This window comes from Lepidochelys kempii, chromosome 2 (genome assembly GCF_965140285.1).
Source record: "Lepidochelys kempii isolate rLepKem1 chromosome 2, rLepKem1.hap1, whole genome shotgun sequence".
Lineage (NCBI taxonomy): Eukaryota > Metazoa > Chordata > Testudines > Cheloniidae > Lepidochelys > Lepidochelys kempii.
The window spans coordinates 15,724,531-15,749,262 of record NC_136381.1 but is presented as its reverse complement, the minus strand read 5'-3'; the positions used below and the strand labels follow the sequence as shown (position 1 = coordinate 15,749,262).

At 44.2% G+C, this 24,732-nt stretch overlaps 1 protein-coding gene across 3 annotated transcripts in view; it reads right to left on the bottom strand.

The window, feature by feature from the left end:
* Window positions 1-24,732, bottom strand: part of ST3GAL1 (ST3 beta-galactoside alpha-2,3-sialyltransferase 1) — a 132,289-nt gene that overhangs the window by 3,245 nt on the left and 104,312 nt on the right. For all 3 annotated transcript variants that reach the window (XM_073330069.1, XM_073330071.2, XM_073330068.2), the window contains 4 exons: window positions 24,364-24,560; window positions 21,521-21,700; window positions 4,024-4,069; window positions 827-946 (listed from right to left, as the gene is read on the bottom strand). In XM_073330069.1, the coding sequence (XP_073186170.1) occupies window positions 827-946; window positions 4,024-4,069; window positions 21,521-21,700; window positions 24,364-24,560 (543 nt within the window). The remainder of the gene's footprint in view (window positions 1-826; window positions 947-4,023; window positions 4,070-21,520; window positions 21,701-24,363; window positions 24,561-24,732) is intronic.

Genomic DNA, 24,732 nt, shown 5'->3' with positions numbered 1-24,732 from the left:
ACAAGAGAGAGAATGAAAAATGTTATATCCTGAAAGACTTTGCCTTCAGCTTGGTGTGTTCTTAATTGACATTTTGAGGGAACTCTGGTGATTCTCAACCTTTCCCACATTGTTTTTATTTATTATTGATATTGTGGTAGCCACCCCAAGTCCCGGCTGCCCTAGCCCTAGCACTCTGCTTCCCTGAAGAGGAGCAATCGGCTTGGGCTGCGGCCAAGGGCAAGCAGGGCTTTGGAGAGAAGTGTGGGTGGGGCCACACCGGGCAGTTTGGGGAGGCACAACCTTCCCCAGCCTATACAATGTGTCCCTCATAGCCCCCAGCGTGTTTCCAACTGCATAATACAGGCTAGAGAATTTCACACAGTAATTCCTGTAGTGGAGGGAATTGTCCCTAATGTATAAACTCCCAGGCCCAGAAAGCAAAAGGCACTGGGAAACTGGCCATCGGCCATACACAGAAGGGGCATATGGATTACATGAGATCAAGCAGGCTGAGGACTTCTTGTGTTTAATTGGACTCCTCTGAAATGCACTTCAAACCCTAATGCTTAATCATGTTTTTTTGTTTTGTCTGAGAATTCACTTATATTTGCGACTGTCTCCATGTTATTTCCGACTCTGGGTCAAAGACACATCTTGTCTAACAGCTGAAATCATAAACGCTGAAGGAAACTTGAAGTCAGAGGAAGTGAAGATGGAAAGAGGCTGATAAAGATGAACAAATGATCTAGGGATCTCATGTTAGCATCTGCTATAATTACAGCCCTTGACCCCAACATAGTATCAGTGTACACTGAAGCAAGGAATGGAACAGTTTGGTCTTTACCTCATCACATAGGTGGAGTGCAAATATCACTGACAGAATGCCTGTCGAGGGGTATCTTCCATGATGCTGCAGCCAGTGGTCATAAACATATTTGATAAAAACTGGGTGATAGACCAGGATCTGTGGAGAATCGGAGAGTTGCATTCATAGTTCGTAAGAAACACTGGCTGTTCCCTAACAGCACAGTTAGGGTGAATTATTCTCCCCACCTACGCTAGCTGAGGAGCTGGGCCTGGACTTCTATTCCTGGCTCAGCTTCAGTCTCACTGTGTGGTTCTAAGCAAGTTCCTTAACCTCTGTTTTTGTATAGCTCCAATCACACTCACCTGCCTCACAGGGGAATTATGGGGCAGATTAATATGTACAGAGCACATAGAGGTTTCTGGCTAGAAAGTTCCAAAGAGCAGCAAGTGTAATAGCTCCTGTTCTATGCATTGCCCCAAATCCTTCCCTCAGGGCAGAGTCTCGGCAGAGGTGTGCTTGGCAACTCCTCCAGACCATCATCCCCCATTCCCGGGCTGCACTGGCAGACTCAGGCCCAGAACAGCCCCTGGACAGTCAGTGCCCCTTCCTTGTGGGGCTGCTCCCTATTCAGAACAGAGTGGAAAGGCAACATCCACTCCTCACACCTTCATCATCTGCAATGCTGGCTAAGGCTAGGGTTTTCCATTCCAGCCCCGCTTGGCCCTTCCATGCTGAGTTTGTGATGGGAGGGACAACAAGGAATCTGGTTAGCTTCAGGTTTGCCTTTTTACAGAGAGTCAGGGGTTAATTGCTGATATCTCTGTGTAATATCTTCCCACTGGGTGTTTTACATTTTCCATGGTGGGGGAGGACGCCTATTTCTACACTGATGCTCTGAGCTGCTGCTGTTCTCTCTGCCAGGACCCACCACACAGCCTTAATTTGCCTCAGCACCCTTTGTCATTCCTTACCTGAAACCCTCACTGTCTTCTCCTTCCTTGGATGGTGTAAATAGGAGAGGGAAAGAGAAGAGCTGAAGAAATCATGTCACTTCCTTCCCAGCTCCACGCCATGGTCTTGGAGGATGCAACTCTGAACTGGGCTATTATGGCTAAGCAATGCCAAGGTGCTGGATAGCTTGGCACATCAATTAAAAGCCACTTGGGATGACTTCTGATTTTTCCAGCTATGCCCAGGGCCTGTATTCTATAATAATGGTAGCTTAATGCCTTCTCTTAGAGCATCTCAAAAGAGCTTTACAGATGTGAAGATTCATTAATGACAGACAGGGACCTACGGTAGCATCATTTCCCCCTCTTTTACATTGGGAGAACTGAGGCAGAGGGATTTGCCTTAGATCACACTGAAGTCTGTGGCAGCTCCCAGGTCTCCTGACTCATAGTGCTTTAACCACTAGCTTATGCTTCCCGGCATGTTTCTAAAGGTGGGCCCTACATTTTAGCAGTGATGGGACCATGAATTATTTGCATACCTAAAATAGATTCACTGTATTTTTCTAATTTAAATATATGATAAAAAAATCAAACAGATACATGGGATCAAATTCAAGAACTTCTATCCTCTTCTGTCTATATTGGGGAACAGTGCCTAAGGAGGAGACAGTTCACGACACTGGAAGATTCAATCTCCATCTACTTTGCAGGAAAGGAATGTTTGTTTCAAAACCCCATCCATTCCCTTAGGGCAGCTGGAATTTTAAGACTCCAAGACCATACTTGTAGTTTTAGGGAGAGACTTTCAGAAGTGCCTAGGGGGTTTAGGAGCACAAGTTCTATTCTCTTCAATGGCACTTGTGCTCGTAAACTGCTTTGGTGCTTCTGAAAGTCTCCTGCTTAAAGGACTCCAAAGGCTTGCAATGGCTATCTGAAAATAAAGGTTTGATTCTCTCTGCCTTTAATTACTCCCCATATCCATTGCACGCTACCCAAGCTTTTCTACAGTGGATTTGGAACTCACAATACCAGACTAAATCAATCCTCCTCCAGCAGTAGTCCGAAATCAAAGGTAGGTGAAATGACTCATTGTTCACCTGTGAAATCATGTAGTATCAAGGTATTCCCCGAAGCATGAAACATCTGTTTGACCCCTTTATGGTAAGTGAATTCCCCGGCTGACTATGCTCTGTAGGCCTGATCCAATGGCCACTGAAATCATTAGGAGTTTTTCATTGACTTCATCCTCTGATTTGTTTAAAGTTTACCTGTCTTCCTCTTGTGTGTACAAAAAAGGAGTTCCTTAGAAGAGCAGTTCTCAATGGGGTGGGGGTGAGGAGCGGGTGCTCTCCTGGGGAGGCATACCAAACTTTCTGGGGTGGGGTAGAGGGTGGCAACCCTTCCTACACACTCACGGGGTTGCAATGCCACTCACTGAAATTTTGCCTCTCTGCCCCTCTGTCATGGTGGCGGTGGGGGGTGGGGCAGCTGGGCCAAATTTCACTGAGTGGCATTGCAAACTGGATCACAGAGTCACAACCTCACTAGCACTCTTCAGTGCTGAAATTGAGAATACTGCCTGAAAACTTTGTGAATAATAAGGTATGTGCTTTTGAAAGGTTTCCTGGCCTATGCACCGTTAGACTGCCAACTCAAACGGCTGATTTATTTAAAGCAGAATCCCCTTTATTGGACTCAATATACTAAATGACCCCAGTTCCATCTAGAGCACATTGGAAAGTCTCATGGTATAAGACAGGAGCTTCGAGTTAAAAAAATAAGTTGAGGGGAGTGACGGAAACAAGATTGAGAACTCCTGTCCTAGAAAATGAGAATCATCCCTTGTGTTCAAGCAATTTAATTAAAAAAAGAAAAAAAATCATGCACAATTGTTGACTGAAAACTAAACATTGTATATTTTGTTCAATGTTTAAATAGGTGCTATTCTAAGATGTTAGTCTATGTCAACAGAAACACAGAAATCGTTGGATTGGATCAGACCAATAGGCCAGATGTTTCTGATTAGTACCAGAGGAAGCTATAAAACCTTAATAATGGGCAGAAACGGCACACGTTTCCTCCTAACCTGAGTTAGTTAATGCTGAGTCACAAGGCTGTACATTTTTACCCTAGCTAAAAATGTAACTGTGGGTATTTTTATTGCTTGCGTAATTACTTGCACACTTCTTTGGATCCTCCCAAGCTTTTTGTCCCAAGAATATCTTGTCGCAGCAATTTCCGCAGGATGATTAACAGAGTAAACAAACAGACACAACTCACCTTGTCTCTTTTCACTTTGATTTTACGTGGAACCGGAACATATGTGCTGTTCAAGAAAAATATAGCCAGATTAGTAAAAGTCAAATGAAAGGTGCATTTTAAAGTAAAAAAAAAAAAAAAAGGAGTATATTCTTAAAAAAATTTATCAGGAAGAGGTTAAAATAAGAATAATTGTGACTGAAAATAACAAATATAGCAAATTCATGGAAAATACGCTACCATTTCAACATCTCATTGAAAGATGACCACACAGAAAAGAATTGCACCTTAACTGTGGAGTTTTGTTTTCAGCCTAATGCATGGCTTGCATACATTTCACCACTAGGGGGAGACCCCCTCCCTCTTAATTGTTCTGGATAAGGATTCGTTTCTTTCAGCAGATGCGTAGAGATATTATTTGGTTGTTAGTAATAGAAAGGCAGTTACCGTCCACACCACCACTCACGGTATATGGCCCCATCCCACATGCTCTCAGAACATTGTCCCTCCCCTCTCAAACAGCTGGGAAGAATCAGAAGTTGCCAGCAGCTGCTAATGTAAAGATCTTGGTGGCTAGATCTTACAGTTGTGCTTGCAAGTCCCTGGGGTTGGTGAAGGCCAGAGTCCTGTGTTCAGAAAGAAAAGCCTGATTTCCTCTGCATCACAGGCACAAGCCATTCTGGTATAATACTACTGGTCACATGTGTGCAGGGATCCCAAAACACATATACATGTAAAGTGTCTGTGAGTTTTCTTGAAGAAAGAGCACACTGGCGCTTTGGTTTCATTTGTTGTTCAGAATGCACCCTAAATTATGCTAGATCCTTGCCTTAAAACATAACAAGACAGAGCCTCACTCTAAAGAGCTCACCATCTGAATAAACCACCAAGGAGGGAAAGGAAACCACTGCAAGATTCCTATTGGTTGGATCTAAATGTTTAGAGTTTATTTTTTACTCTTTTTTATTATTAGGTATATTTTTAACTCATTCCTAGTTTTAACTCATGCCTATATTAATCTGTTTATCTAGCCCTTCTCTATTATCCTTTGTTGCTGTTTCTTCTTATACTCAAAACTTAGATCAACGTAGCTTCGGCGTTCAGGGGCGTGAAAAATCCAGTGCTTCCATCCACCCGGCTACCCATCGCTTGGTGAGGTGCTGCTCCTACCATGATGGAAACACCCCTTCCATTGGTGTAGGCTGCACTCACCCTACGGGGTTATGCTGATATAGTTATGGTGCTACCTCGTTACCTAGGGAGGTGATGGAATCTCCTTCCTTTGAGGTTTTTAAGGTCAGGCTTGACAAAGCCCTGGCTGGGATGATTTAGTTGGGGATTGGTCCTGCTTTGAGCAGGGGGTTGGACTAGATGACCTCCTGAGGCCCCTTCCAACCCTGATATTCTATGATTCTATGCTGCTATCATCCCCGTAGTGTAGACAGTTACCAGAGTCAACAGGGGAAGTCTTGGCAGTTTCAGGTCATATTTGGGATGGCGAAGGCAAGAGTGCTCCCTAGCTAGGAGGTACAAGAGTCGGCAGACGAATGAAGAGAATGGACTTCGGGAGACGGGGAAGATCAATGGGCATGAACTAGTGTTAGTCACATGTTCCTGCATTTCGAGGGCCTATCATATACTCCAGATCTTGCACAATATATGCACCCTGGTAGAAAGGAAAGCAAGAGCACCTAAAATACAGAAGGGAGAGAGACAAATCATGACTAAGGTATGAATCGCCAAAGGAGGGCACAAGCTGGGTTTGAAGTGTCTGTGAGTTTATGTTTATGCCTACCACACAAGCTAGTAGGCATAAACTGATTTGAGGGAGGAATGAGGAATGGAATCAGGAGGCAGCAGGGGTCCAGTTAGACCTGCTGAGACACAAAAAGTGCTGCCCTGACAATCCGACAGTGGACCCTGAGCTGGGGCCTGCTGAAACAAAGCCACCTGGGCAGCTTACCACTGATTCTCTTTACCATATTTTCATCGAGTGGCACAGTGGCTGCACAGAAGCCTCAGTCTGATGGGCAGCTCAGGGAGATTGATACCCACTATGCTGCAGCCAGCCCCTATGTACAGGCAGGTTAGCAAGAGCGGGTCTTGCGGTCTGTCTGCAAAGCAGAGCCCCGTCTGTTTTAAAACACAACCAAAGGCACCTCCAGTTGCTGCTTTTGTTTGGTTTATTATTCCATAAGTGCTTGTTTGGCTGACGATGTTCTGCAAAGCGCTGGGATACAGTTTATGAATGGATAAACAATAAATGATTTACTCCTCCTTCAAAGCCTATTTAACAAGGCAGATTAGAGGATTCCATTGTGTTTTATAATAATCAGGACAAAGCTGCAGACAGAGGGCCAGACTGTGAATTCAGTCACTCTGGTGTAAATCGGGAGTAACACTAATTATTTGACTCCACTGATTTGAAATAGGTGCAACTAAAACCTGATCTAAATTACTTGAAAGATTCCTGTTGACTGTTTGAGGGTTCAGGACTTCAGAGCAGAATTTCTTGCAGATTGTTATCATCCATTGAGTTAGTTGGGGGGGGGAGCGGGGGAGGGGAAGAAATGAACCTGAGAAAAAAGTCAAGGTTCTTGCTTCTTTTCAAAATGTACCAATTTTTTGTTTTCCAAAAATTTTCTGCACTTTTTAATTAATTAATCTGCTTAAACCAATCAGAATTTTCAAAAGCTATGTTGTCCACCCCCACCTTTGTTGAAACAAATTTTCCAGTTTTGAAAAATTTGGATTCTGAAAATCCCCAGCATGTGACATTGTCTCCCAAGCAAGAGTGGGATTAGGGGGAAAAATTATCATAAAATAGGAAACATTCATAGAATCATAGAATATCAGGGTTGGAAAGGACCTCAGGAGGTCATCTAGTCCAACCCCCTGCTCAAAGCAGGACCGATCCCCAACTAAATCATCCCAGCCAGGGCTTTGTCAAGCCTGACCTTAAAAACTTCTAAGGAAGGAGATTCCATCACCTCCCTAGGTAACGCATTCCAGTGTTTCACCACCCTCCTAGTGAAAAAGTTTTTCCTAATATCCAACCTAAATCTCCCCCACTGCAACTTGAGACCATTACTCCTTGTTCTGTCATCTGCTACCACTGAGAATAGTCTAGAACCATCCTCTCTGGAACCACCTCTCAGGTAGTTGAAAGCAGCTATCAAATCCCCCCTCATTCTTCTCTTCCGTAGACTAAACATCCCCAATTCCCTCAGCCTCTCCTCATAACTCATGTGTTCCAGTCCCCTAATCATTTTTCTTGCCCTCCGCTGGACTCTTTCCAATTTTTCCACATCTTTCTTGTAGTGTGGGGCCCAAAACTGGACACAGTACTCCTGATGAGGCCTCACCAGTGTCGAATAGAGGGGAATGATCACATCCCTCGATCTGCTGGCAATGCCCCTACTTATACACCCCAAAATGCCATTGGCCTTCTTGGCAACAAGGGAACATTGTTGACTCATATCCAGCTTCTCGTCCACTGTAACCACTAGGTCCTTTTCTGCAGAACTGCTGCCGAGCCATTTGGTCCCTAGTCTGTAGCGGTGCATTGGATTCTTCCGTCCTAAGTGCAGGACTCTGCACTTGTCCTTGTTGAACCTAATCAGATTTCTTTTGGCCCAATCCTCCAATTTGTCTAGGTCCCTCTGTATCCTATCCCTACCCTCCAGCGTATCTACCTCTCCTCCCAGTTTAGTGTCATCTGCAAACTTGCTGAGGGTGCAATCCACACCATCCTCCAGATCATTTATGAAGATATTGAACAAAACCGGCCCCAGGACTGATCCTTGGGGCACTCCACTTGATACCAACTGCCAACTAGACTTGGAGCCATTGATCACTACCCGTTGAGCCTGACAATCTAGCCAGCTTTCTATCCACCTTATAGTCCATTCATCCAGCCCATACTTCTTTAATTTGCTGGCAAGAATACTGTGGGAGACCGTGTCAAAAGCTTTGCTAAAGTAAAGGAATAACATGTCCACTGCTTTCCCTTCATCCACAGAGCCCGTTATCTTGTCATAGAAGGCAATTAGATTAGTCAGGCATGACTTGCCCTTGGTGAATCCATGCTGACTGTTCTTGATCACTTTCCTCTCCTCCAGGTACTTCAGAATTGATTCCTTGAGGACCTGCTCAATGATTTTTGCAGGGACTGAGGTGAGGCTGACTGGCCTGTAGTTCCCAGGATTCTCCTTCTTCCCTTTTTTAAAGATGGGCACTACATTAGCCTTTTTCCAGTCGTCCGGGACTTCCCTGGATTGCCATGAGTTTTCAAAGATAATGGCCAATGGCTCTGCAATCACATCCGCCAACTCCTTTAGCACTCTCGGATGCATCGCATCCGGCCCCATGGACTTGTGCACGTCCAGCTTTTCTAAATAGTCCCGAACCACTTCTTTCTCCACAGAGGGCTGGTCACCTCCTCCCTATGCTGTGCTGCCCAGTGCAGTAGTCTGGGAGCTGACCTTGTTCGTGAAGACAGAGGCAAAAAAAGCATTGAGTACATTAGCTTTTTCCACATCCTCTGGGAAAACTGAAAGTGTTTCTGTAAAAAATAAAAATCTGACTTTCATTTTTTGCGAAAGGCCAGATTTTGGAATTTTTTAGAAAAAGTTTTCCTTAGCAACATTTCAAACTGCTCTGATCATCAGTAGGTGAAATTATTCATGAAAATCTCCACTTTTCCTCTCTGCTTTAGGCACTGCAGTTGAGCAAAGGGCTAAAACATTTCAAAACACTTTCCCCAGAAGTGAAACAGTTTGACCTAGACTTGCTCTCTGTGTGCACGGGGACATCATCAATGATGGGTGCTATGGGGCAAACACCCTAAGTCATGATTTGTAACCAGGATATCACTTCCTACTTAAGAAAAATGTAAAGTACACAATTCCTTAGATAGAAAAACCCATGCCCAGGGACGGGCCAGGAAATACTAGTTGGTGAACAAAAGAAAATCCAGTTTTATTTGAATTCATAGTTCAACGTTGACAAAGAACAGTCACTGAAGTACAGTTTAATTGTCACCTTAACGTCTGTTTGTGAAATGACTCATTTTTACTACAAGTCATTGTGTGATGAATCACAGCTTACGAGGCGAGGCTGAGGGAACTGGGCTTGTTTAGTCTGCAGAAGAGAAGAGTAAGGGGGGATTTGATAGCAGCCTTCAACTACCTGAAGCGGGGTTCCAAAGAGGATGGAGCTCGGCTATTCTCAGTGGTGGCAGATGACAGAACAAGGAGCAATGGTCTCAAGTTGCAGTGGGGGAGGTCTAGGTTGGATATTAGGAAACACTATTTCACTAGGAGCATGGTGAAGCACTGGAATGGGTTACCTAGGAAGCTGGTGGAATCTCCATCCTTAGAGGTTTTTAAGGCCCAGCTTGACAAAGCCCTGGCTGGGATGATTGAGTTGGTGTTGGTCCAGCTTTGAGCAGGGGTTTGGGCTAGACGACCTCCTGAGGTCTTTTCCAACCCTAATCTTCTAGGATTCTATGATAAGCTTATCTAAAGTGACCACTCTCCTTACAATGTGTATGATAATCAAGGTGGGCCATTTCCAGCACAAATCCAGGGTTTAACAAGAACGTCGGGGGGGGGGGGGGGGGGGGGGTTAGGAAAAAACAAGGGGAAATAGGTTACCTTGCATAATGACTTAGCCACTCCCAGTCTCTATTCAAGCCTAAGTTAATTGTATCCAATTTGCAAATGAATTCCAATTCTCCAGCGAGAAACTGTTGAATTGGAATTCATTTGCAAATTGGATACAATTAACTTAGGCTTGAATAGAGACTGGGAGTGGCTAAGTCATTATGCAAGGTAACCTATTTCCCCTTGTTTTTTCCTAACCCCCCCTCCCCCCCGACGTTCTTGTTAAACCCTGGATTTGTGCTGGAAATGGCCCACCTTGATTATCATACACATTGTAAGGAGAGTGGTCACTTTAGATAAGCTATTACCAGCAGGAGAGTGGGTTTGTGTGGGGGGCGGGTGAGAAAACCTGGATTTGTGCTGGAAATGGCCCAACTTGATTATCATACACATTGTAAGGAGAGTGATCACTTTAGATAAGCTATTGCCAGCAGGAGAGTGGGGTGGGGGGAGGTATTTTTTCATGCTTTTGTGTGTATAAAAGATCTTCTACACTTTCCACAGTATGCATCCGATGAAGTGAGCTGCAGTTCATGAAAGCTCATGCTCAAATATATTGGTTAGTCTCTAAGGTGCCACAAGTCCTCCTTTTCTTTTTTCACTATACAGTACAACCACAAGCTTCTTTCATGCGTCAGCTTTCAACAACTAACTGTTGTTCCAGTGAAGAATTTCCCCCTCCACCCAGGGTTAGTTCAGCAGATGTTCGGAGGCTGCCCTTGCCCCTTCGCCAAGCTCATCTGCAGCGGTCAACAAGTGGATGGGGAAGGTGAGAGGTAGCTGCTGGAGCAGTGCGGGTGTACACAAAGTTATGGTCCAGCTTTGCCCACCTGGCATCTCTTCCTCCCCATTTGTTTATCAAACAAAGAAGAAAACAGATCTTTTAGCAGGGCCTGGTCCCAGCAGGAAGTGTCCTCACCAGCTCATGGCCATAGGCTAGGTACACGGTTCATACTTCCTGGGTCAACTCATCTAATCCTGACTCTCTCCTCATAGTTAGTCTCCTCTGTTGAGCCCAGCAGATACAATATTTTTCCTCTCTCCACAAGACTGATCCCAGAACGTACCTTCTGTTTCATCTCCAATTCCCTTCGCAGGAGATTCCCAGCACGTGAAAGAGAGAACTGCCCCTCTCTCAGTGTTCCTGTGCTCTTTTCTGAAGGCCCATGTACACAGCCACTCTGAAGCGTCTGCTTGATGCCTCTCAGCAGACCAGCAGACCAGCCAAGCGATGGGGGACGTGGGTCTTTAACCTACTCCCCGGGAGCCTTCCTGCAGTGGACTCAACCGGAGCTTTGTTCCTCTGAGTCTCCTCCGGAATGCTCAGGTCCTACTCAGCATATGCACTTACAGGGCCTGCTCCCAAGTGACCCACACACAGCTGAGCCACCTGGCAGACAGCATCAGGGGAGTCAGGGACCAAGGCAGTCCATCCTCTCTTGCTTAAGCTACACCACGAGCTTAGCCCACAGGTGCAAGTCTGCTCTGACAGCACCATGACAAGGCATCTTTGCCTACCCACATCTGGTCACCAGTCTCTTTGGGCCACAGATTTCTTTCTGAGCTATGAGGAGCAGGTCCCTTGGGAGCTCTGCTTTCACCAGGACGGAGGAAAACAAGGTGGTTCTGAGCCCTTCTCCTCTGCTCTGTTTATCTAACCTCTGGGATCTGCCTGAGTCAGACAGCTGGAGACAGATTAATTCTGTGCAGAGGCAAGACCGCTCCTCTTTTCCACACCCTGGGACTAACTTCTTGGTCCTTCAGCAGTCAGTCATAGATCTAATCGAGCAAGATCTTGAGCAAACAGTTTGCTATATACGTAGACTCTGACATGGGATGATGTCAGACTGTTTCAGAAAAGGAGACAATATCCCATCAGGAAATGAAATCACACAAGAAATCTAACACTGGGTTTGCTTTATGTGGTGGGAGAAGGGAAGGAATCATAGAATCATAGACTTCAAGGTCAGAAAGGATCATTATGACCGTCTAGTCTGATATCACAGACTAGAGCGGTTAGTCCTATAGGAAAAGGGGAAGAGTTAATGGAGATTACACCAAATATGAGCCCCAGGAGGATACAGGATGGGTTAAAAAGGATTACAAGGGAGAATGGGAATGGAAAAAACTTGCAGCCAGAGGGAACAGGGGATAGACTGGAGAATAGCACCGTCACTAGGAAAAGGCAGGTCTATGTGATTGGGGACTCTTTATTGAGAAGAATAGATAGGCCTGTAACCAGAGCTGATCCAGAAAATAGGAGGGTGTGCTGTCTTCCAGGTGCTAAGATACGGGATGTAGACCTGAGGTTAAAAAGGATTCTAAAGGGAGCGGGAAAGAATCCCCTAATTATCCTTCATGTGGGAACAAATGATACGGCTAGATTCTCACTGGAAAGTATTAAGGGAGACTATGTTAGGCTGGGGAGGACGCTTAAGGAAATTGAGGCTCAGGTGATCTTTAGTGGGATTCTGCTTGTTCCTAGAGAAGGGCAACAAAGGTGTGACAAGATTATGACTATCAATAGATGGCTTAGGCAGTGGTGCTATAAGGAGGGCTTTGGGATGTATGGCCATTGGGAGGCATTCATGGATAGAGGACAGTTCTCTCGGGATGGACTTCATCTGAGTAGGGAAGGAAATAGACTTCTAGGATGGAGGCTGGCACAACTGATTAAGAGAGCTTTAAACTAGGAATTTGGGGGAGATGGTTGGGAGATGTCCAGGTAATCTCCACGCCAGAATTTAGCATAGAGTGGAAAGAAAATGAAGTAAGAGTGGATACAGCTGTAGGTAGGAGGAAGGGCAGTGTAGATACAAGTCTAATAGGTTATACTGGTAGTAAAATAACCGTGCCTAATAGGGTACAGAATGTGAGCGAGGCCAAACAGCAAAAATTAAGATGTTTGTACACTAATGCAAGGAGCCTAGGTAATAAAATGGAGGAACTAGAGTTACTGGTGCAGGAAGTGAAACCAGATATTATAGGTATAACAGAGACCTGGTGGAATAGTAGTCATGACTGGGCTACAGGTATTGAAGGGTATGTGCTGTTTAGGAAAGACCGAAATAAAGGTAAAGGTGGTGGAGTAGCACTGTATATCAATAATGAGATAGAATGTAAAGAAATAAGAAGCGATGAAATGGATATGACTGAGTCTGTCTGGGCAATAATTAAATTGGGGAAGAAAGCTATTAGAGCCTCCCCTGGGATAGTGCTTGGGGTGTGCTATAGACCGCCGGGATCTAATTTGGATATGGATAGAGCCCTTTTTAATGTTTTTAATAAAGTAAATACTAATGGAAACTGTGTGATCATGGGAGACTTTAACTTCCCAGATATAGACTGGAGGATGAGTGCTAGTAATAATAATAGGGCTCAGATTTTCCTAGATGCGATAGCTGATGGATTCCTTCAACAAGTAGTTGCTGAACCGACTAGAGGGGATGCCATTTTAGATTTGGTCTTGGCGAGTAATGAGGATCTCATAGAGGAAATGGTTGTAGGGGATAATCTTGGCTCAAGTGATCATGAGCTAATTCAGTTCAAACTGAATGGAAGGATTAACAAAAATAAATCTGCAACTAGGGTTTTTGATTTCAAAAGGGCTGACTTTCAAAAATTAAGGAAATTAGTTAGGGAAGTGGATTGGACTGAAGAATTTATGGGTTTAAAGGTAGAGGAGGCCTGGGATTATTTTAAATTAAAGCTGCAGAAGCTATCGGAAGCCTGCATCCCAAGAAAGGGGAAAAAATTCATAGGCAGGAGTTGTAGACCAAGCTGGATGAGCAAGCATCTTAGAGAGGTAATTAAGAAAAAGCAGAAAGCATATAGGGAGTGGAAGAAGGGAGGGATCAGTAAGGAAAGCTACCTTATTGAGGTCAGAATATGTAGGGATAAAGTGAGACAGGCTAAAAGTCAAGTAGAGTTGGACCTTGCAAAGGGAATTAAAACCAATAGTAAAAGGTTCTATAGTCATATAAATAGGAAGAAAACAAAGAAAGAAGAAGTGGGACCGCTAAAAACTGAGGATGGAGTGGAGGTCAAGGATAATCTAGGCATGGCCCAATATCTAAACAAATACTTTGCCTCAGTCTTTAATAAGACTAAAGAGGATCTTAGGGATAATGGTAGCATGATAAATGGGAATGAGGATATGGAGGTAGACATCACCATATCTGAGGTAGAAGCGAAACTCAAACAGCTTAATGGGGCTAAATCGGGGGGCCCAGATAATCTTCATCCAAGAATATTAAAAGAATTGGCACAAGAAATTGCAAGCCCATTAGCAAGAATTTTTAATGAATCTGTAAATTCAGGGGTTGTACCATATGATTGGAGAATTGCTAACATAGTTCCTATTTTTAAGAAAGGGAAAAAAAGTGATCCAAGTAATTATAGGCCTGTTAGTTTGACATCTGTAGTATGCAAGGTCTTGGAAAAAATTTTGAAGGAGAAGGTAGTTAAGGACATTGAAGTCAATGGTAAATGGGACAAAATACAACATGGTTTTACAAAAGGTAGATCGTGCCAAACCAACCTGATTTCCTTCTTTGAGAGAGTAACAGATTTTTTAGATAAAGGAAACGCAGTGGATCTAATTTATTTAGATTTTAGTAAGGCGTTTGATACTGTGCCACATGGGGAATTATTAGTTAAATTGGATAAGATGGGCATCAATAGGAAAATTGAAAGGTGGATAGGGAATTGGTTAAAGGGGAGACTACAACGGGTCCTACTGAAAGGTGAACTGTCAAGTTGGAGGGAGGTTACCAGTGGAGTTCCTCAAGGATCAGTTTTGGGACCAATCTTATTTAATCTTTTTATTACTGACCTGGGCACAAAAAGTGGGAGTGTGCTAATAAAGTTTGCAGATGATACAAAGCTGGGAGGTATTGCTAATTTAGAGAAGGACAGGGATACCCTACAGGAGGATCTGGATGACCTTGTAAACTGGAGTAATAGGAATAGGATGAAATTTAATAGTGAGAAGTGTAAGGTCATGCATTTAGGGATTAATAACAAGAATTTTAGTTATAAGCTAGGGACGCATCAACTAGAAGTAACGGAGGAGGAAAAGGACCTTGGAGTATTGGTTGATCATAGGTTGACTATGAGCTGCCAATGTGATATGGCTGTGAAAAAAGCTAATGTCGTCTTGGGATGCATCAGGAGAGGTATTTCCAGTAGGGATAAGGAGGTTTTAGTACCGTTATATAAGGCACTGGTGAGACCTCACCTGGAATACTGTGTGCAGTTCTGGTCTCCCATGTTTAAGAAGGATGAATTCAAACTGGAACAGGTACAGAGAAGGGCTACTAGGATGATCCGAGGAATGGAAAACTTGTCTTATGAAAGGAGACTCAGGGAGCTTGGCTTGTTTAGCCTAACTAAAAGAAGGTTGAGGGGAGATATGATTGCTCTCTATAAATATATCAGAGGGATAAATACCAGAGAGGGAGAGGAATTATTTAAACTCAGTACCAATGTGGACACAAGAACAAATGGATATAAACTGGCCACTAGGAAATTTAGATTAGAAATTAGACGAAGGTTTCTAACCATCAGAGGAGTGAAGTTTTGGAATAGCCTTCCGAGGGAAGTAGTGGGGGCAAAAGATCTATCTTGCTTTAAGATTAAACTCGATAAGTTTATGGAGGAGATGGTATGATGGGATAACATGGTTTTGGTAATTAAATATTCATGGTAAATAGGCCCAATGGCCTGTGATGGGTTTTTAGATGGGGTAAGATCCAAGTTACCCGGGAAAGAATTTTCTGTAGTATCTGGCTGATGAATCTTGCCCATATGCTCAGGGTTTAGCTGATCGCCATATTTGGGGTCGGGAAGGAATTTTCCTCCAGGGCAGATTGGAAGGCCCTGGAGGTTTTTCGCCTTCCTCTGTAGCATGGGGCATGGGTCACTTGCTGGAGGATTCTCTGCTCCTTGAGGTCTTCAAACTACAATTTGAGGACTTCAATAGCACAGATATAGGTGTGAGGTCTTTTTTAGGAGTGGTGGGTGAGGTTCTGTGGCCTGCATTGTGCAGGAGGTCGGACTAGATGATCATAATGGTCCCTTCTGACCTAAATATCTATGAATCTATGAATCTATGAATCTATATGGCACAACGCAGGCCATAGAACCTCACCCACCCACTCCTGTAACACACCCCTGACCTATGTCTGAGCTATGGAAGTCCTCAAATCGTGGTTTTAAAGACTTCAAGGTGCAGAGAATCCTCCAGCAAGTGACCCCTGCCCCACGCTGCAGAGGAAGGCGAACCCCCCCACCGGACCTCTGCCAATCTGCCCTGGAGGAAAATTCCTTCCCGACCCCAAAGCAGCTAAACCCTGAGCATGTGGGCAAGACTCACCAGCCAGACTCCCAGGAAAGAATTCTCCATAGTAACTCAGATCCAACCCTACCTAGTGTCCCACCACAGGCCATTGGGCATATTTACCACTAATAGTCAAAGATCAATTAATTGCCAAAATTAGGCTATCCCATCATACCATCCCCTCCATAAACGTATCAAGCTTAGTCTTGAAGCCAGATATGTCTTTTGCCTCCCCTTGGAAGGCTCCCCTTGGAAGGCTGTTCCAGAACTTCACTCCTTTGATGGTTAGAAACCGTCGTCTAATTTCAAGTCTAAACTTCCCGATGGCCAGTTTGTATCCATTTATTCTTGTGTCCACACTGGTACTGATCTTGAATAATTCCTCTCCCTTCCTGGTATGTATCCTTCTGATATATTTATAGAGACCAATCATATCTCCCCTCAGTCTTCTTTTGGTTAGGCTAAACAAGTCAAGCTCTTTGAGTCTCCTTTCAAAACACAGGTTTTCCATTCCTCAGATCATCCTAGTAGCCCTTCTCTGTATCTGTTCCAGTTTGAATTCATCCTTCTTAAACATGAGAGACCAGAACTGCACCCAGTATTCCAGATGAGGTCTCACCAGTGCCTTGTATAATGGTACTAACACCTCCTTATCTCCACTGGAAATACCTCGTCTGATGCATCCCAAGACCGCATTAGCTTTTTTCACAGCCATATCACATTGGCGGCTCATAGTTACTCCAAGGTCCTTCTCCTCCTCTGTTACTTCCAAGTGATGCGTCCCCAGTTTATAATAAAAATTCTTGTTATTAATCCCTAAATCCATGACCTTGCACTTTTCACTATTAAATTTCATCCTATTACTATTACTCCAGTTTACAAGGTCATCCAGATCTTCCTGTATGATATCCCGGTCTCTCTCTGTATTGGCAGTACTTCCCAGCTTTGTATCATCTGCAAACTTTATTAGAACATTCCCACTTTTTGTGCCGAGGTCAGTAATAAAAAGATTAAATAAGATTGGTCCCCAAACCGATCCCTGAGGAACTCCACTAGTAACCTCCTTCCAGCTTGACAGTTCACCTTTAAGTATGACCCTTTGTAGTCTCCCCTTTAACCAGTTCCTTATCCACCTTTCAATTTTCATATTGATCCCCATCTTTTCCAATTTAGCTAATAATTCCCCATGTGCAACCATATCAAATGCCTTACTGAAATTGAGGTAAATTAGATCCACTGCATTTCCTTTGTCTAAAAAAATCTGTTATTTTCTCAAAGAAAGAGATCAGGTTGGTTCGGCACGATCTATCTTCTGTAAAACCATGTTGTATTTTGTCCCAGTTACCATTGACCTCAATTTCCTTAACTACTTTCTTCTTCAAAATTTTTTCCAAGACCTTACATACTACAGATGTCAAACTTACAGGCCTGTGGTTACCCGGATCACTTTTTTCCCCTTTCTTAAAAATAGGAACTATGTTAGCAATTCTCCAGTCATACGGTACAACCCCTGAGTTGAAAGATTCATTGAAAATTCTTGCTAATGGGCTTCCAATTTCATGTGCCAGTTCCTTGAATAGTCTTGGACGAAGATTATCTGGGCCCCCCGATTTAGTCCCATTAAGCTGTTCGAGTTTGGCTTCTACCTCAGATGTAGTAATATCTACCTCAATATCCTCATTCCTATTGGTCATCCTACCATTATCCCTAAGCTCCTCATTAGCCTAATTAAAGACTGAGGCAAAGTATTTTTTTAGATATTGGGCCATGCCTAAATTATCCTTAATCTCTACTCCATCCTCAGTGTTTAGCAGGCCCACTTCTTCTTTCTTTGTTTTCTTCTTATTTATATGGCTATAGAACCTTTTACTATTGGTTTTAATTCCCTTTGCAAAGTCAAACTCTACATGGCTTTTGGCTTTCTCACTTTATCCCTACATGTTCTGACTTCAATAAGGTAGCTTTCCTTGCTGATCCCTCCCATCTTCCACTCCTTGTAGGCTTTCTGCTTTTTCTTAACCACCTCTCTGAGATGCTTGCTCATGCAGCTAGGTCTACAACTCCTGCCTATGAGTTTTTTCCCCTTTCTTGGGATGCAGGCTTCTGATAGTTTCTGTAACCTTGACTGGAAGTAATTCCAGGCCTCCTCCACCTTTAGATCAACAAGTTCTTCAGTCCAATCCACTTCCCTAACTAATTTCCTTAATTTTTTAAGGTTAGCCCTTTTGAAATCAAAACCCATAGTCACAGATCTATTTTTGTTTATCCTTCCATTTAGTTTGAACTGAATTAGCTCATGATCGCTTGAACCAAGATTGTCCCCTACAACCATTTCTTCTATGAAATCCTCACTACTCACCAAAACCAAATCTAAAATGGCATCCCCTCTCATTGGTTCAGCAACTACTTGGTGAAGGAATCCATCAGCTATTGCATTCAGGAAAATCTGAGCCCTATTATTACTACTAGCACTTGTCCTCCAGTCTATATCTGGGAAGTTAAAATCTCTCATGATCACACAATTCCCATTAGTATTTACTTCATTAAAAACATTAAAGAGGTTTCTATCCATAACCAAATGAGATCCCGGCGGTCTATAGCTCACCCCAAGCACTATCCCAGGGGAGGCTCGAGTAGCTTTCTTCCCCAGTGTGATTTTTGCCCAGACGGACTCTGTCTGATCCATTCCATCGCTTCTTATTCCTTTACAGTCTACCTCCTCATTGATCTACAGTGCTACTCCACCACCTTTACCTTTATTTCTGTCTTTCCTAAAGAGCACAGACCCTTCAGTACCCGTACTCCAGTCACGACGACTATTCCACCACGTTTCCGTTCTCCCTATAATATCTGGTTTCACTTCCTGCACCAGTAGCTCTAGTTCCTCCATTTTGTTACCGAGGCTCCTCGCACTGGTGTACAAACATCTTAATTTTTGCTGTTTGGCCTCGCTCACATTCTTTACCCGATTAGGCACGGTCATTCTACCGCCAGTATCACCTATTAGACGGGTATCTACACTGCCCTTCCTCCTTATGGCCATTCTCCTACCCACGGCTGTATCCTTTCTTACTTTGTTTTCTTCCCTCTCGATGTTAAAATCCAGCGTGGAGATTACCTGGACATCTCCCAACCATCTCCCCCAGATTCCTAGTTGAAAGCTCTCTTAATCAGTTGTGCCAGCCTCCATCCTAGAAATCTATTTCCCTCCCTACTCAGGTAAAGTCCATCCCGAGAGAACTGTCCTCTGTCCATAAATGCCTCCCAGTGGCCATACATCCCAAAGCCCTCCTTATAGCACCACTGCCTGAGCCATCTGTTGATGGAAGGAGAGGAGAGGAGAGGACAGAACTGAGGAGTTGGGAATTGGGGGAAGAGAGAAAGATTGTGAAGAAGCTCTCCCTTTTATAATTACTCTGACATTCCCTCATTATTATTGCTGAACTTTTCAAACATACGGATACTTGGGATATAACCTGATCTCTGATACATGCATGCAAATCTATTCCAAACTCTACAAGCATTAAACCAATTAATCTTCCCCAGACTCCTGTGGAGGAAGTAGGCTACTTAAGAGATCACTGTCCTTGGCTACAGACAGGGAAAACTGAGGTAGACCAATTAAATGACTTGACCAAATGGCCTCATTAGGTACCAGGTAGCTTTGGTTCTTTTTCTGCCTCTGGTGTTGATGTGCTGTGTGACCTTGACGAAGTCCCCAAGCCTCTCTATGCCTCAGTTTCCTCATCTGTAAAATGGGGATAATAATGATTGCAGAAGTGCTTAGCAGGATGGATCACACCGTACATGAGCCTCGCAGATGGGATTAGGAGCCAGATGCCACTTGTCAGCTCCAAGCAGGAAGAATGGATAATGAAGGACCCACTGGAGGTCCCTCCAACCAGCCAGTTCTATCTTCAGCTATGACCAATAGAAGCCTCGTGTACCTGAAGGCTAAAAAATACAGGTTCCACTCATTTCCTTCCCAAACTCCACCTGAGAGAAGAGAGGTGAGCAGCCACAATGAGTCATTGTCCCAGGAACCAGGTCAAGAAGCCAACAATCAAAGTGGAAACTGACTAGGACACTGGTGATTTAGAGCAGCAGAAAACATTTTTTACCATTTCTCCAGTTTTGCTGTGCGCGGGACAAAGAGGAGTCTTTTCTGAACTCCCACACCAAACAATGTGCCCAAAAGTCAAACTGTTACAAGAAAACAAATGCAGAAGAGCCAAATTCTGCTCCTGCATGTGCTTGCAGAACTGGAATCTTCTGATACACAGGTAGAAGTGGAATTTAACTCAGTGCTGCGCTTCTGGTCTTGTCTCTCTTGTGCTGTGGTTACACTTTGTGATAACACACTATTGTGACCCTGAGAACCCCTCAGTGCCAAACGGCAAAGGTTTCAATGTTCTGTAACAGAAACTATCAGGTCTGACAAACTCACTACATCTAACACACTGCTTTCATAGTATTTATCCACAAAGGGCTGTGTAAGGTGGCTAATTGAAGCTTACATCACACTGGGTAATGTATTTAGGGGTGATATTTAAGGAGTTATGTACATGTGCTGAAGATATGTTCAGAGGCAGAGTTGGCAGACAAGTTCTCTGTTAGACGTAGGATGTTTATTCACCTGTCTCAGTTCATCTGAAAGTTAAGCACCATCAGCTAGACACAATGGGATCTACACTGGCATTCCAAATCAACACAAGGATATGATGTCAACACAGGAAGACATTGGAGGCTAAACCCACAGGTGGCTGTCTTGTCTCTGGGGTGCAAACACAACTTTGCAGTATACGAGAAAAGACAAAGGACCTCTGTGTTATCCATTTATTGAGAAAACCCTTTGAAGGGTAGGGGTATACATGAAAACCTGCATCCAGGTTATGACTGACAACCAGCAGCTCTGCCAAAGACTGAATCCTTGGGAGAGAATCTACTCTAGAAAAAGGAAAGATAACCGTTGGGAAGGGCAGACCTAGAACTGCGTTTTAAGTTTTGTTTTATATATGTAACCAGTTCTGCTTCCAAGATTCTTACTCATCATTCACTTGAATCTTTGTTGATAAATGTATTTTTGTTTTTATTATAAATACTTCTTAGGGCTGGAGCAGGAAGTGTGAATCCTCCATTGATTCAAACAAGCTGGTGAGTATACTGTTCCCTCGGGAACAGTGAACCTGGCAATTCCTGTGAGTGTCCAGTGTCAGGGGCCGGATACCACAGAGGGATGCTTCTGAGGTGTTCCAGGACTGGGGTGCACCAAGTGAGAACCTTCCAGGCAAAGTAAGGGCTGGCAGAGCCCTGAGAAGAGTTCTTGAGTGACAAAAGGCTTGGAATTGTCAGGGAGATGATATCCAGCTACCACCAGGACTCCCTCACATTGGAGGCTGGGGGTAACAAGGCGACTCACACTCCTGGGCACCCCAAGGAAGCATCACAATGATGACACAGCTGCTATGTCCCCCATTCAACTTGAGCACCTGTAGACCTCAGCTTTACTTACAAGTTTATTGTGCCCGTGGTGAGCGCGCTGACAATCCAGCGCAGGTCCAGTGTTTTGAAGGGGATCACAATCATGCTGACATTTTCTGCCAGGTCTCGGAAGCTCTCGGGGTAAACAAAGTGGTGAGTGGTTTTGCTTCCAACGTCCGATTCAAACCCGGCAGTTGGAGCACGATTCATTCTGCAACCGAGAAAGGAGAGAGAGAAAAAAAATCGAGAGGAAAATTGTTTCCCAAACTTACTTGCTGGGGTGTGTGGAGAATACAATTACTAGGCAGGGTCCTCATCTCCATTAAGGGTACATCTGCTCTGCAATCGGAAGGTGTGATTGCAGTCCATGAGAGCAGGTTTCACGGTCTGTTACAGCAGTGAAACCTGCTCTCAGGGACGCTGTTGTAACCGATGCACAAGGATCAGCTATTGATTGAGTGGCTCCCACGACACTCCCAAGAGGAGGGCAACTCTCATCTCAATTTTACAGATGAGGAAACTGAGGCTCAAATTGGTTAAGGGACATGTCAAAAGTTGCACTGTGAATAAATGTCAGAGCTTGGACTAAAACCCAAGTTCCCTAGCTCCCAGTCACATGTGCTAACCAATGGAGCATGCCACTGAGCTCTTCACACACACAAATGACAGCTCTGATACGGAGGATGTTGACCATGACATTCCATCTTTCACACTGATCCTTTACTGTTACCAAAAATAAGCCCCGAGCAAGATAAAGCTCAGCTGGCTTTAGGCTGTTTCACAAACTTCATAACCAACCTGGGCTCAGAGAAAGGGCGGTTTGAGCCTTGAGTGAATCAGATCTGTTGGAGGGTCTAGCAGTTTCAATGGCAGTCTGGGGCTTCATTTGAACCCAGAACATAGCCAGACTCCGGGGTCACAGCACAAACCCACTGGGATTGAAACCAAAGAAAAATCTAAAGGAACTGCCACTGTCAGCCTCAGCCAGCCATTCGTAGAGCCCCCATTGTGTGCAGTAAGAGCTGTTTGAATATCTAAGGATAGAACAGGGCCGAATCAATCATTCTGATTGGAAGGGAACTCTCAAGGTGAGCTGGGCTCTGCTCGTGCTTGGAGTTCTTCATCCTGAAAGTAGCACTTTCCCAGTGGTCTCAAGGCCAAGCTAGTTAATTACATTGTATGAATTCTGACACCATGGTCAAAATTATCTACAAATAATTTAAAAAGTCTCTAGATCTTTTCTTTTATCTTAGCTGGTACTGAACCAGCGCCCCCGAAGAGTGCGAGAACTCACTGTGCTGGTTGAGATTTAAACAAAGCTTCTGACCGCTGTGGCATTTGAATCCCCCATTGCATGTTCTGCAAAGATAAGGTTATTCAACCCAGATATCCAGGCTAAATTCCAATTGGGGAAGTTCCATTCTGCCTCATTAAAATGACCCCTGCAATTTCAGCTGGACACAATGTTCATAATTTGCTACTTTAGAGGACTAGTGATGCTGCCCACTGTAACACAACTGGTGTTGTCTAGTTGCTTCCTGTCCTACCTGGGGTTTTACTGTCAACTGTAGAACAGCTACTTCATTCCACTGCATGTGAAGTGAGTGAAGTGATTTCATAGAGAATTTTTTAATGCAAATCATAGAATATCAGGGTTGGAAGGGACCTCAGGAGGTCATCTAGTCCAACCCCCTGCTCAAAGCAGGACCAATCCCCAATTTTTGCCCCAGATCCCTAAATGGCCCCCTCAAGGATTGAACTCACAACCCTGGGTTTAGCAGGCCAATGCTCAAACCACTGAGCTATCCCTCCCCCCCTTTCTGGGTACAGAGTACACCAGAGTAAAAGCTAGCAGAATTTGGCCTTTTATATCAGTTTAAATTTGTAAAAGTCATGTTGGGAGCCCAACTATCTGCAGTAAAAGCAAATATCACATTTATTTAAAATCTCCAGTTTTTAGATGAAGAATCGGACACACAATTATGAGGCGCCTGGCATCATTTAAAGCAGGCATAATGCCATGTTAGGACAGTTAACTCGTGGAGCCAAATTCCACCCTGGTCAAAGTAGCCCAGTTATGCTAGTGGAGTGATGCTAAGGATGCATTTGACCAGCTGGGGGGCCTGATCCTGCAAGGAGCAGAGTACTTTCAACTCCATTGATTTCATTGGGAATTGAGGGTGTTCAGCATCAATGCAGGATTTGCTCCTCTGTTTGGTTCAGAGAGGGACACTAATTCCTAGTTCTGATCTTGAGGGGGAAGTAATGTGCTAGTTGCTAAGGGTCCAGTCCCACTCACATGAAAGTCAGCTCAAGAGAAGAATGAGGGGGGATTTGATAGCTGCTTTCAACTACCTGAAAGGGGGTTCCAAAGAGGATGGATCTAGACTGTTCTCAGTGGTAGCAGTTGACAGAACGAGGAGTAATGGTCTCAAGTTGCAGTGGGGGAGGTTTAGGTTGGATATTAGGAAAAAACTTTTTCACTAGGAGGGTGGTGAAACACTGGAATGCATTACCTAGGGAGGTGGTGGAATCTCCTTCCTTAGAGGTTTTTAAGGTTAGGTTTGACAAAGCCCTGGCTGGGATGATTTAGTTGGGGATTGGTCCTGCTTTGAGCAGAGGGTTGGACTAGATGACCTTCTGAGATCCCTTCCAACCCTGATACTCTATTATTCTATAAGTATTACCAATTACTTCACTGGGATTTAACTCAGGACCCAAGCACTGGATTCTGCTCTGACATGAATCACCCTGCAGCCCTGTGGACTCACAGGATGCACAGCAATGCAGAATTTGGCCCTACAAATGCTGGCAAATGTTAAATAACTGAGTCAATCAGGAGGTTCAGGATCCCTGAGTCTCTTCTGTACTCACCTGAGCACGAAGTCGTGGGCATCGATATCTTGGCCGTATTGAGATTGCCTAAGGTTCCCGGAGTTCCCCACGACGGCACACCTTCTGCACCGGGAGACGTCTCTCTCCAGCAGCTGCTCCCCATCTCCAGGAATGATCTCAAACAATTCCTTGATAGTGTCATTGATATTTTTAGGATTGCCCTCTCCTTGCAATTTCTGTTGGGAAGAACAGGGTCACTCGGGTCACGAACACAGAAGGCTTTTATCAAAGCGGGGTGTTGCTCACTTCTTCCTGATGCTCGGCTGTGCTCATTGATAGCACCGATGGCATTCCCTGCAAGACGTTCTGCAACAGTTCTCAGTTTGGGTGGGGGAGAGGGGGAATCAA